Genomic DNA, 13,951 nt, shown 5'->3' on the forward strand with positions numbered 1-13,951 from the left:
GTGAACTTCTTCTTGACGTATGACCCTTGGTTATGATCCTGCCGTAACCATGGAGTATCCTCAATGTTTAACAGAATGCTTGGGTCTTTGTTGACTATGAAGGGCAGAATTCGATCATCCCTTTCGTAATCGCCTGACATGTCTGACTTGTCCTCAATTCCGACAATGTTTCTTTTCCCAGAAAGGACAATGTGGCGCTTTGGCTCATTGATGATTGAGTGGTCATCATTTTTTCCTCTCTTTGGTTTCGTAGACATATCTTTGACATAGAACACCTGACTCACGTCTGCAGCAAGGACGAATGGTTCGTCTTTGAACCCACTATTGTTAAGGTCCACGGTTGTCATCCCATACTCCTTGTCGACTGTTACCCCACCTCCGGTCATCTTCACCCATTGGCACCGGAACAAAGGAACTTTAAAATTAGCTGCATAGACTAGTTCCCATATGTCTTCTATGCGTCCATAATATGTTTGTCTGTTCCCATTTGGATCCGTGGCATCCACGCGTACACCACTATTTTGGTTGGTGCTCCTTTTATCTTGGCCAACTGTGTAAAATGTGTTACCATTTATCTCGTACCCTTTGTATGTGAGGACATGCCATGATGGTTGCCTGGCCAACAAATAAAGCTGCTCATCAATGTTTTCATCACCTTGACATTTTTTGCGCAACCAATCGCCAAAAGTTTCCATGTGCTGACGCATTATCCAAGCTTCATTCTTCCCGGGCCACTGGGACCGTAGGTAATCTTTGTGTACCTCAACATATGGTTCCACCAATGAGGAGTTCTGGAGAACTGTGTAGTGTGCTTTATTGAAGTAATCGTTTCCCGTACCAATATATGTTTTCTTCCCAAGTGTTCCCTTTCCGCTGAGTCTGCCCTCGTGTCGAGATTCAGGAATGCCAATTGGGTCAAGGTCTGGAATAAAGTCAACACAGAACTCTATGACCTCCTCTGTTCCGTAGCCCTTGGCAATGCTTCCTTCTGGCCGGGAACGACTATGGACATATTTCTTTAGGACACCCATGAATCTCTCGAAGGGGAACATGTTGTGTAGGAACACAGGACCGAGAATACGAATCTCTTTGACCAGATGAACTAGGAGGTGTGTCATGATATCGAAGAAGGATGGAGGGAACACCAACTCAAAGCTGACGAGACATTGAACGACATCATTCTGCAGAGTAGCTAGTTGCTCTGGATTGATTGCCTTCTGAGAAATTGCATTGAGGAATGCACATAGCTTTACGGTGGCTAGACGTACGTGTGGAGGTAGAATTCCTCTTAAAACGACCGGCAGCAATTGCGTCATTAGAACATGACAGTCATGGGACTTCAAGTTCAGGAATTTCTTCTCTGGCACATTAATTATTCCCTTGATATTGGAGGAGAATCCAGATGGGACCTTGATGCTGCTAAGACATTCAAACATGCTTTCCTTCTCTTCTTTGCTCAGAGTGTAGCTAGCAGGGCTTAAGTAATGACGTCCATCATCTGTCTTTTCTGGATGCAGGTTGTCTCGTTCTTTCATGCGCTGCAAGTCTTGTCGTGCTTCAAGTGAATCCTTAGACTTCCCGTAGACACCCATGAATCCGAGCAAGTTCACACAAAGATTCTTTGTCAGGTGCATCACGTCGATCGCGTTGCGGACCTCTAGGACATTCCAGTAAGGTAGCTCCCAAAATATGGATTTCTTCTTCCACATGGGTACGTGTCCCTTAGCATCCTTGGGAATAGGTTCGCTGCCTCGTCCCTTTCCAAATACCACTTTTATATCCTTGACCATTTCGAGTACATCATCCCCGGTTCGATTGAGAGGTTTGGTCCGGTGGTCTGCCTTGCCTTTAAAATGCTTGCCTTTCTTTCGTACTGGGTGGTTCACAGGAAGAAACCGACGGTGGCCAAGGTACACGACCTTTCGACATTTTTTCAAAAATACACAGTCAAGGTCTTCATAACAATGTGTGCATGCATTATATCTCTTGTTTGACTGGCCTGAAAGATTACTCAGAGCTGGCCAATCATTGATTGTTACAAACAGCAATGCTCGCAGGTCAAAGTGCTCTTGTTTGTACTCATCCCACACGCGAACTCCTGGTTTGCTCCATAAAAGTTGAAGTTCCTCAACTAATGGCCTAAGGTAGACATCTATGTCATTGCCAGGTTGCTTCGGTCCTTGGATAAGCACCGGCATCATAATAAACTTCCGCTTCATGCATAGCCATGGAGGAAGGTTGTAGATACATAGAGTAACTGGCCAAGTGCTGTGACTACTGCTCTGCTCACCGAAAGGATTCATACCATCTGTACTTAAGGCGAACCGCAAGTTTCTAGCATCATTTGCAAAATCTGGGAATTCTCTGTCTATCGCTCTCCACTGGGATCCATCGGCAGGGTGTCTCAGCATATTGTCTATCTTACGGTCTTCTTTATGCCACCGCAACAACTTTGCATTGTCCTTATTTCTGAACAGACGTTTTAATCGTGGTATTATAGGAGCATACCACATAACCTTGGCTGGAATTTTCTTCCTATGACGTTCTTCACCCTCAACATCGCCAGGATCATCTCGTCTAATCTTATACCGTGATGCCTTACATACTGGACATGCATCCAAATTCTCGTATTCCTCCCCACGGTAGAGGATGCAGTCATTAGGACATGCGTGTATCTTCCGGATTTCTAATCCCAAAGGGCAGACAACCTGTTTTGCTTCATACGTAGTGGTGGGCAATTCGTTGCCTTTCGGAAGCATCTTTTTTATGATCTTCAATAACTGCCCAAATGCCTTGTCAGATGTACCATTCTTTGCCTTCCAGTGCAGCAATTCTAGTGTGGTACCCAGCTTTTTTTGCCCCTCTTCAGCGGTGGGATATAGCGATTTCCTGTGGTCCTCTAGCATGCGCTCGAACTTGGCTTTCTCTTTATCACTTTCACATTCTCTTTGTGCATCATGGATGGCATCACCAAAAGCATCATCGCCCCGATCATCTTCTGCCGCCACCTCTTCTTCATTATCTCCCCCCATTGCAACATCATTGAAGCCACCGTACTGAGCAATAATATTGGCATGGTCCAATTCTTCTTCTTCTTCTTCTTCACCTTCATCCATTATAATCCCGCTTTCTCCATGTTTGGTCCAACAAATATAGTTTGGTACGAAACCAGACTTTAATAAGTGTGAATGAAGAGTTCTTCAGTTAGAATATTCCGTCAAATTCTTGCGCACGGCACATGGACAGCACATGAAACCGTCCCTCTTATTTGACTCGGCCACACTTAAGAAATAGTGCACGCCATTAATGAACTCTTCGGAGCGCCGATCGGCATTATACATCCAATTACGTGTTACCATCTGCATTAAATATAACATATATATTATGAAAACCATGCACAGATATAGTTTCTCATCTTATTGCACAACATGTCTAAGATACATAGTCGATTAATTTAGGAAAGCTTGGCTACAACAAATACAATCGCAACTAGCACTAAAAAAACAAAACTAAAATGAACTTAAGCAACATAATTAGTTCGCGTCCGATCCCAACTATAATAGATAGATCATTCGCTTGATCAACATCATTGAACTCCTTTCGTCGGCTCACTGCCTCACCACCTTCAGCCTCAACCACCTGTGCAAAAGATTTCTTAATGTGTTCAATGTATTCTTCCTCCCAGTACCAACCTGTACATCCACCGGTACCGTCCCACTGAAATTAAAAGAGAGAATCAAAAGTTTAATTAATATCATTTAAAAAAATATGCACATATATAAGCAAATGTCTGGAAATAACTCACATTACGATCTGGACACTTGTAGAATATACGACCCTTGTTTACTCCCTCTTTCGACACTTTGTACTCCATCAAAATCTTCTGCCCACACTTGCCACAAATGAGATGGAGTTCCGGTCGGTATCGCTTTTGAACCCGTTGAGAGACCGAAGACCCGGTCACGGTTACCATCTACTATCCATACTCAATTTTTAAACAATTATAAATTCCACATTTAAACATGTATGATACAATGGACATTATATGTAGTAATAAAAATAAATCAAGTGATATTAACAAACCAATTAATTTGAACTATCCTACTTTCTAAGATCATAAAAATATACTATAATTGATACTTGCAAACTACATTAATACTAGGTCAACCATGAAATATGATATATATATATGGATACTAATTCATGTGAAATGATTCTAAATAACAACGTGGATTTGAGCTAAAAATAATGGGAACATCACAAGCCAAAAACAACATGAAAAAGACAAGAAAGACAAAAGTTAGTCACCTCCAAACACGAAGAAACGATGACGGAGTCGAAGAAAATCAACAATGGGCGTCGGAGACGAAGAACAAATGAGGAAGAAGAAGCTCCAAGAACAACAATGGTGAATGGTGCTCTCGGTTTCAAATGGGCAGAGAGGAGGAGTGATCCGGCCTATAAACCGGACCCTTAGAACCGGTTCATAAAGAAAACCGGTGCTAAAGGGTAACACTTTAGCACCGGTTTGTAACACAAACCGGTGCTAAAGGCTTTGCCTCGGCCCGTGGCGCTGACCGGTGCTAAAGGGGACCCTTTAGCACCGGTTGGTAACACGAACCGGTGCTAAAGGGTCTCTGCCCCGACAGCACCTGTCAGTAGCCGTTGGACAGGACCCTTTAGCACCGGTTCGTGGTACGAACCGGTGTTAAAGGGGTCTTTAACCCCGGGCCGCAAAAAGGCCGAGGTTTTTGGCCATTTTGGGCATCGACCAATGCCTCATTCTCTAGTAGTGGTTATATACACAGTTATAAATATATATACTTATATACACAATTATATGTCATACGAGTGATATTGCTTTAATCAATGCAAACTAAGAACAAGAGTGAAATACAACATTGTATCATATGCAAACCTTAGAATGAACTCCAATGCATAGCATAATACAAAGTATCTATATCTAATGTTAAAGAGTGAAAAATTAATTCTTCCTCCAAAATTTGGTCCCTCCGCACTCTCTCTTTCTCACTATCCACATGCGACTCCACTCTCCGGAGCAGAAGAGTCCTAGCTAGTTATACTAATAGCAATCATATGTGAGAATTAGATGTTAGAGTCCTAAGTGGTTTATTGTCCCGTCCATGACGCGAACTTCGGACCGGTACTCATATGTATCGCCTGATTCCAAAACATGTGCATTATCATCATTTAATATTATATTAATAAATATGTCCGTGCGTTGCAACGGAAGACACATGGTCATCTATTCTAAATTCCTAACATGTCTGGAAGACTGACTCATTTAAGAGGGTCATTAATACACAAATGATTTTGTGAGGCGATGCCAAAATATTAACCGAGGTGGTCACAAAATCCAACCACCCCAGAAAATGCCAGACGATTAACGAAAGTGATGTCATTTTATTTGTCAAGGCACCAAAAATTAACTGCCTTACAAAATCGATTAACGCAGGCAGTCGGTTTACTTATGGAGGCGATCAGAAAATTCTTATCTCCTTAAATTGATTTATGAAGGTGGTTGTTTTAAGGCAACCGCATTTGAAAATAGACTATTTTTGGAGGTGAGCAACTTTAAGGCTTATCTCTATTAATATAGTCGAGGCCGAGTGCGTGGTACGTTTCCTCTCTATTGGGCAAGTATATATACATTGCCTTAGGGTTTCAGGGTCATTCATCCTCTCCCAGCTATCTTAGCTGGCTCAATCTCTCCGTCAGCACCTCTCTCCTCTCCTCCAGGCGTGCGGCCTCTCCTTCTTCTCCTCCCTCTACTCTAGGCATGCGGCTCCCTCTCATCCCTCTCCTCCCTCTGCAGGAGAGGCTCGCACCAAGGCAGCTGGGGTGCGTGTGTGCCTCGTTGAGGCGGGCCGTGCGCCCTTGGCCGGTGGCGGCCCATGCCTCAGGAGAGTGGCGGGGTGGATGCCGAGCGTCGAGGCAGAGGCGGAGCTCGTCCGGATCTAGCGCAGGTTGGCCGGATCCACGTGAAGGTTGGCTAGATCTAGGTCGAGGTCATCTTGTTACACCTCCCTCTCTCACCCTATGGCGGCGGTTCCCTCCCTTGCGGCGTTCGCCACCACAGTAGCGGCTCCCTCCCTTTCTTGGACATGGTGGTGACACAGGGTTGTGCTAGCGCCCAGATCTGGTGGGAACTCCTCCGATAGAGGTGGTGATGGTGGCGGCAGTGGGCTCGAATGGGCTCACTCGAGCTTTTTTTTAAAAAAAATCTATTACACATCCACCATTTCAAATTTGGCCCAGTTTCATATTTTACGAGACTATATTAAATTTAAATAATTCTAAGCGAGGAAAAAATGTAGCATGATTTTAGAAAAAAATTAAGTAGTATAATACTTTCTGGGTTTAAACAATTTTTATGAATTTTCTAAGATGAAATTATATTTCAATATCTTAAATGCATATTTATTTAGTAAAAATGTTAAGATACTTTTGTGAAAATTATTTCTATATATTTTTTTTTGATAAAGTCTATTTGACCCAGAACGTGAAATCGTCTGATTTGTTATTTTACGGCTGACGTGATGTTATATTAGCTAAATTCGTTTTAAAATTAAAGCTACTCTAAATCGGACAGTTTCAAAAGTTGAGAAAGATCGCACAAACTCTTTTTTTTTTCATTCAAAAAATCCATCCGGCCTCTATTCATTTTGGGCCCATTTTAAGTCATCTGATCAAAACAGAGCAAATCTAATAAAAAAAAACTCCGGGTGCTCTAATATAATGACAACAGGACCCATTCGAGTCGGAAAGCCCATTGAAAAAAAAAACTCCGGGTGCTCTAATCTAATGAAAAAAAAAAGTGTGTTCATCGTCTAAACGCATCCCAAGGCCTTGTTTAGTTCCAAAATATTTTGCAAAATGGACACTGTAGCTTTTTCGTTTGTATTTGACAAATATTATCTAATCATGGACTAACTAGGCTCAAAAGATTTGTCTCGTCAATTCCGACCAAACTGTGCAATTAGTTTTTATTTTTGTCTATATTTAGTACTTCATGCATGTGTCTAAAGATTCGATGTGACGGGGAATCTGAAAATTTTTGCAAAATTTTTTGGGAACTAAACAAGGCTCAAATTCGACCAGCACGCCACTGTTGTTCCTCTAGGCGACTCGCTCGGAAGTCCAAAGGCGCTAGTCCGTCTAGCTCTGTCGCCTCCGGCTCTCCGCCGCTGCAGGTACTCTGTCCCTGTCTGATCCCCTCTGCCACCGCTGCCGCCCGCAGGTCCTCTCCGCGTGCGGTGCGGTGCGGCCGCTGTACTGTACTGTACCCCGCTCCGGTAGCCGGAGTAAGCGGATTTCCCATCATCCCTTGCTTTCCTTTCCTTTGCTGTTTTCAGATGCAATCCGTGGACCTAACACCAATACCAGCGCGCAGGCAACGCCAGAACGAAGCATCGCCTCGAGCGCGCAGCGCCGCCGGCTTCTCTTGGTAGTCAATAATTCTCCCTACTACGTTTCAATTCTTAGCTTCCTTTCTTTCCTCATTTCTACCTACCTTTTTTTATTATTAATATATGTACACAAACTAATCAGTAGTCACTAGGCCGCCCTGTTCGCGTTTACAGCTTTGGATCATTTGCCAGTCACATAGGAGTACAGAGTATACTGCTCCTTAGGCCAGAAACAAAATAAGAAGGAAAAAATCCATATGAAGAGAATCCCAAAATAAGTCTTGCATGCATATATTTATCCACATGTTAAACTTTTAAGTTTTAAAATCAAAATTTGTACTTTTGCAGGCTATAGGAAAACGAAATTTTGGCCCTGGTATTCAAATTGGCATTGCCCTTTTCAGTCCCACTTTTGTACACAGGATTCAAATTGCAATGCTATTTGCTGAATTTTGTTTTTGCAGTGGTAAAATACCTAGTGATTTTTCAAAATCTGAATGATGTTTCTGATTATAATTCTGTTTGCTGCAAGCCAAACTATGGTGTCTGGGAGCTGAAAATCTGCACCCACATCCACATGCCTGCTTTTGCTGCATCGGAAGATCCTGCCTTAGCTGTAAACATGATGTAGGTCATCTGACCTTTTATCAAAATATTGTTGTTTCCACACGATGCCACCGAGGTCATCGGAAGCCTGCTAATATTTAATCGTGTTTCCTGAATAAAGCTCACCTTGTGTTTGGCATCAAATTTGCCTTGGATAGATGTTGGAGAGACACCACTCAAACACATGCCACAGTTAGCCAGCCTATATGTTTGCAAAATTGTTCAAATAGCAATGTTTGTATCGAGAGGATATAGAGGCACAGGTAACTGCAAATGGATCACCAAATCAGAGTTCGCCGAAGTGACCTGGAAAGCATGTTATTAGATGAAAGTGTACAGCCCAGGGACCTTCCATTACCACTTTTAGAAGACATCACAGGAGGCTTCTCCTGTGATCAAGAAATTGGCAGAGGTGGGTTCGCCGTGGTTTATAAGGTACTACATATGACTAACCACTATCTGAGTTTTGATGAAAAACAATTCTAGGCAACGCTGACACTACAGGTCCTTCAAATGCAGGGAACTCTTAAGAATGGCGCAGTCGCTGTAAAGAAGTTGATCAACACACATATTCATGAGAATAAGTTCCAGCAAGAGGTTGGTTGTCTCATGAAGGCGAAGCACAAAAATGTTGTGCGGTTTCTGGGATACTGTGCTGATACACAAGGTAAAATGGCTAACTACAACGGGAAATTTGTCATGGCAGATGTACAACAAAGATTGCTATGCTTTGAATATCTACCAAGGAGTCTTGATGTTTATATTATAGGTACTGTCATGTGGAACTCAACATTTCTTTGCATTTTTCCCATAATCAGAGATCATTTCATTTGAATACTCCACAGTAAAAAATGAAATCGCATCATCTCATATTTTTTATTATCACTCAAGAGATTAAAGATTTCAAGTATCTCACTAAACTCCGTGTCCTCACTTTATAGGTGCATCTAAACAGCTTGAATGGGCAAAGTTATACAAAATAATCAAGGGTATCTGCCAGGGTTTGCATTACCTTCATGAGAACAAAATTGTACATCTAGATATCAAACCTTCCAATATACTGCTGGATGATAATATGGTACCAAAAATTGCTGATTTTGGTCTCTCAAGGTGCTTTGACGAAAACCAAAGTCGGGCTGTTACTTCAAAATTGATTGGGTCAATGTAAGTTTATTAAGCCACTTGAAGGAGATTTTTCTTGGTTAGGTACGAAGAATATTCTGGTGGTTCCTCCCATTCGTTGACCAGATTGTACAAATTTTAATGCAGGGGATATATGGCACCAGAATTCATTAGTGGGGAAATCACATTCAAGTCAGACATATATAGCCTTGGTGTTATAATCACAGAAATATTGACAGGAAAAAAGGGGTATGCTGAAATTGATAATGTAAGAACAGTTGTTTGGCTGTTCCTAGATAAGCATTACAATTTAATTAAGGGGAGTTTTGCACATTTGCCATTAGTCCAACTCCTAACTTACATTGTACCATGACTTGACTACACATTGTACCCTGTTCCATCAATTCATACGCTTATCACAAAGAATAGCACTACCGTAATAGTGTGTACTTCAGTTCCCAAAAAACTGTTTTGATACTCACAAATTAAGTACTGGTTAGCCCTTCATCTCATTTTTTTTGTGCGTAACAGAAAAATAGATATTTTTGTTAAAAACTACAAATTTAGAGTGTTCCGACATTCAGGTCTCATGATGTTTGCAAAATAATTTAAGGTATCAATTAATTCTTTTAAAAATTTGTTTTTGAAATGTGTCAATTACTATATACATCGTTTCCCTATAAAAAAAATGCCCCTTTCTGTAACATAAAACTCACGGTTATAGGTACTTGAAAGTTGGAGGAACATGGTGGGGATATCACAAGGAAACAAAGAGTTGGAACAAATAAGAGTATGCGCTGAGATTGGATTAGAGTGCATCGACAGTAATCCTAGGAGAAGGCCAACTACAGAGCATATACTTGACCGACTTTATCAAATGGAAAGTACAAACCTGTCCACAGAAACTAGTGAGAATAGTACATCAGTAATGACTGTAAGTATTTTATATTTCACCTCTTTGAGTAAATTGATATTAGATTGTAGTTTCTGCATTATTACACCTTAGGTCCTAATAAATCACATATAGTTTTTGCAAATTTATTTATTCGAGTAATGAACTCTCTTACCCTCTTTTACATGTTCCCACACCAAAACATTAGAGAACATAGGGAATAATGGTCCAAAGCTATATGTCTCGTTTCCATATTAATTGGTAAACACACCGTAGTTTCTTTCTCATATTCAGGCGAAGGTGCTAACATGACCTTAGGATGATTGGACATTATGTTGTGCTTTACATTTTGCTATAGGAGTTTGTAAATTCTCCTTAATATATTTCTTTATTCTATTCAGCAACCAGACTGTTACATCAGCGAAGGGTGTCACCCATCTGCTTCCACAGCCAAAAACCCCAATGATGAGTAAGTTGAAATGCATGATGGGAAAATGACTATAGTGATCATCCCAGCAAGAACAAGAATATGTTGGTTACTAGCTGGTGCATATATATATCTTAAGTTTGATCATGCATAAGCCTTACACTATTTTTACTGCATTATGATATCTTCCATTTAAATTTGTAAGGGAATGTGGCAAACCCAATATTAAATTTGCTAGAGTTACATATATATGTCCTTTGCCAACCCTCCTTATACAATAGAACCATCAGAGTGAATTTTCTAAAAATTTTGTTAGACATAACTGCTTTTCAATTCTGTCAACATATTAGATATGTTAACTTCTCCTTAAAATCAACAAGGTACATATCTAATCCTTGCTAAGATTCTCATTTATCCACCATTTTCAGGCCATCAGTTAAGCAGAAAAAGGATTCTAAATATCAACAGGAATCTGTGAATAATCAATGCAGTGGCTATTACACATGGGAAGAAATAAAAACAGAAAAGGGAGACAATTATTTCAATGCCAGTTTCCACGATGATCAAACGAGCAAAAAATTGGACTACTTTGTGGTAGTAGATTTTAAGGCGACTTGTAAGAAGGGCAAGCAGATCAACCCACAGGAGATCATTGAGTTCTCATCGGTGCTCGTCAGCGGCTCCACTGGCCAGCTAGAGTCCACATTCCACACCTATGTCCGACCACGGCTGCACCCCAAACTGACAGACTACTGCAGGGACCTCAACGGCATCAGGCAAAAAGATGTCGATGCCGGCATGGAGCTAGCTGTGGCGCTTCGGATGCATGGCACATGGCTGCAGGAGATGGGGACAAAGAAATCTTCTCACTTTTGCTTCGTTGTGGTAACGTGGGGGAATTGGGACTGCCGGAGCATGCTGGAGCCGGAGTGCCGGCTCAAGGGGATTGACAGGCCTCTATACTTCGACCGGTGGATCAACCTGAGGATCCCCTTCGTGGCGACATTCGGCGGCAGCAAGCCGAAGGCTGATTTGGCAGATGCAGTCAGGATGGTAGGGATGGAGTGGGAGGGTCGCCCGCGTGGTGCGTCTGATGACGCGCGCAACACAGCTCTGCTTCTTAGGGAGCTGATGCGGCGGGGCGTTGAGCTAGGCATCACAAGCTCACTAGTGCCGATGCTGGCACCACAGCTGCTGTAGTTCCAGGGACAGTGGCCTGACCGCCATTGGGAGCAATGTGCATGATATAATACCTCTCATATGTCTGAATTGTTACCTGTTAGCGTGGAATTTATATTGGAGTTCATCATGTCAGAATACGAGTCTTGGAGCCAATCATGGAACATGTATGTACATTATATTGTTTAGTCACGACTCACGACTCATGAGTCAGCAGTCAGTTCTTTGAGAAATATACACCTATATATGTGGCGCGTGGGTATCATCATGCACATTCTGACAATGAGCCAGCAACAAGCAAGAAAATGTTGCGGCAACCATTATATTGTTTAGCCAAACATTGTGGACTGCAATAAGACTTCAGTAAAAAAATTCCCACGTAAATAATGAGACACGTAATTATATTTTTAATTTGATTTGAGACACAAGTTTATGTTGATTCAGTGCTTTTCTTTTCTTCTTTATTTCTCTGTTATTGGAAGTCCAACTTCTTTAGGATGCCTAGCTATACACCATATCCACTACAACATATTTTTTTCTCAAAATATTCGTGGTCGTTTTTGCAGATTTGTTCTATGAAAAAAAAATTCCATGACTCCTAAGCGAATGGATCTGCTATAGTACTGGGCAACTGACTCTTTTATAAATGCCACATGGCTCTTTCTGTACGGCTCACGCATACAGCCATACACGCCACTAGGGGTCCGCCCATGAAACAGGCATATATGAACATACAGGCAATAATTCTGATGTGTTTACATTTGCGTTAACTACATCGTTTCCACAGTAACAAATTTTTTCTTTTTCCACGACCGGGTTGTGCCCATTTTTCATTAAGAGGAGGAGAAAACAAGCACAAACCGCAACACGAAAGGTGTAGAGGCGAGGAGCCTCGGCACCCGGCAGAGAGACCTAACACTACTGAGTTTACAAACAGAGCATATTACAAAACAACCGATTGTTGCGACCAAATACTCTGTAAGGCTAATAGCAGCGCAAACCCTGTGCTCGCCCACTCGGCGCCTTCCGCGAACAGCTTAGCCACCACTTCCGATACCGTGGACGTCGTAGCCATGAATACTCTAGTGTTTCTCTCCTTCCACAGAGACCATGAGGTGAGCAACACAAGGCTGTCAAACAGCGGCCTCGTGGTCTTGTCAATGCGCCGTCTCTGGATAATCCACCAATCACCGAGCTCACGATCGCCCAGCGGTGTAAGATCAGGTTGCCGTAGCTGTGAAAGGACTTGGAACCAGACTTGTCATGCAACTACACATCCTAGGAACAAGTGGCTGGCAGTCTCAGTGTGCTGGTCGCAAAGGGCGCAGGCATCGTCGTCCTGGAGGCCATGGCGTTTGCGACGATTGGCAATCCAGAGTTTCTGATGAAGCGCAAGCCAAAAGAATAATTTAACCTTGGGTGGCGCCTTGGTCCGCCACAGCACGGTGGCTCCTAGTAGCTTCTTTGCACCGTAGAAGAATGCGTGGTAGGTCGAGGATATCGAGTAGACGCCATCCGGTGACCACTTCTAGACGAAGCGGTCCGGCCATAGTGGCTGCAAGGAGACTGATCGCACTAGCTCCCAGACCCTGAGATAGTCGCGTATGACTTGGACCGTAAGCGCTCACCAATATTCATGGACATTCAGACTGTTCACTTAAGCTTATCTATTAAATTTGGTAGCCACTCAACAGTATTTTTCTCTTGAAATAAATTAATGAACAGTAATTTTAGTCATGACTTTTGAGCTGTCACTACAAGATGCCGAGAGGTACAAAGGAGGGCCCGTGAACAACTGGCAACTCTGGTCGATGTCACATGGTGATCATACGTCGTCTGCAGTTGATGGCTTGACGCCGGTTGGATGTGCCTGCTTGCTTGCCATGGTGCATTATTGCTCATCAGCTCCTCCGACTCTGATCCACCACCTTGCCTCCACTGCCATCTCCTCCCTCTGAGACCGAGAGGGTACCCTGCTTTCAGCCGGCACCCACTCGCCTTGCAGTTCCTTGCCTGCTGCTTGCCGACACTAAGCCGCATGGAATGGAACCTTTAGGCTAGCCGATGGAGTGGAGTTACCGCCGATTGTGTTCTCGGAATAACTTGGGGGCATCATATCTGATCACAGACCCTGCTTCATCCTATTTGCGTGGGCCAACTTGCTAATTTGTACTACTACACTATTTGAATTTGGATTAATTTGTCCTTAATACTTATCCATATATCACGTCCGGTATAACATAATTTTCGTAGAATTCATGTTCACAATCATTTTCAGCGGTATTAAAAGAGTGG

At 42.5% G+C, this 13,951-nt stretch overlaps 1 protein-coding gene across 11 annotated transcripts; it reads left to right on the forward strand.

The window, feature by feature from the left end:
* Positions 7,103-12,067, forward strand: LOC8070152 (serine/threonine-protein kinase PBL13). Of its 11 annotated transcripts, none has more exons than XM_021446096.1 (11): positions 7,103-7,214; positions 7,377-7,468; positions 7,779-7,806; positions 7,963-8,057; positions 8,158-8,471; positions 8,556-8,805; positions 8,978-9,200; positions 9,306-9,426; positions 9,883-10,092; positions 10,452-10,519; positions 10,906-11,889. In XM_021446096.1, the coding sequence occupies exons 5-11, from the start codon at positions 8,310-8,312 to the stop codon at positions 11,675-11,677; spliced, it is 1,806 nt and encodes a 601-aa protein (XP_021301771.1). In that variant the 5' UTR covers positions 7,103-7,214; positions 7,377-7,468; positions 7,779-7,806; positions 7,963-8,057; positions 8,158-8,309; the 3' UTR covers positions 11,678-11,889. The 11 variants fall into 11 exon arrangements, with proteins under 11 accessions (XP_021301771.1, XP_021301768.1, XP_021301762.1 ...); XM_021446093.1 differs by having other exon boundaries at positions 8,195-8,471; XM_021446087.1 differs by lacking the exon at positions 7,779-7,806 and having other exon boundaries at positions 8,195-8,471; positions 10,906-12,067.

The sequence above is a fragment of the Sorghum bicolor genome, chromosome 8, assembly GCF_000003195.3.
Source record: "Sorghum bicolor cultivar BTx623 chromosome 8, Sorghum_bicolor_NCBIv3, whole genome shotgun sequence".
Lineage (NCBI taxonomy): Eukaryota > Viridiplantae > Streptophyta > Magnoliopsida > Poales > Poaceae > Sorghum > Sorghum bicolor.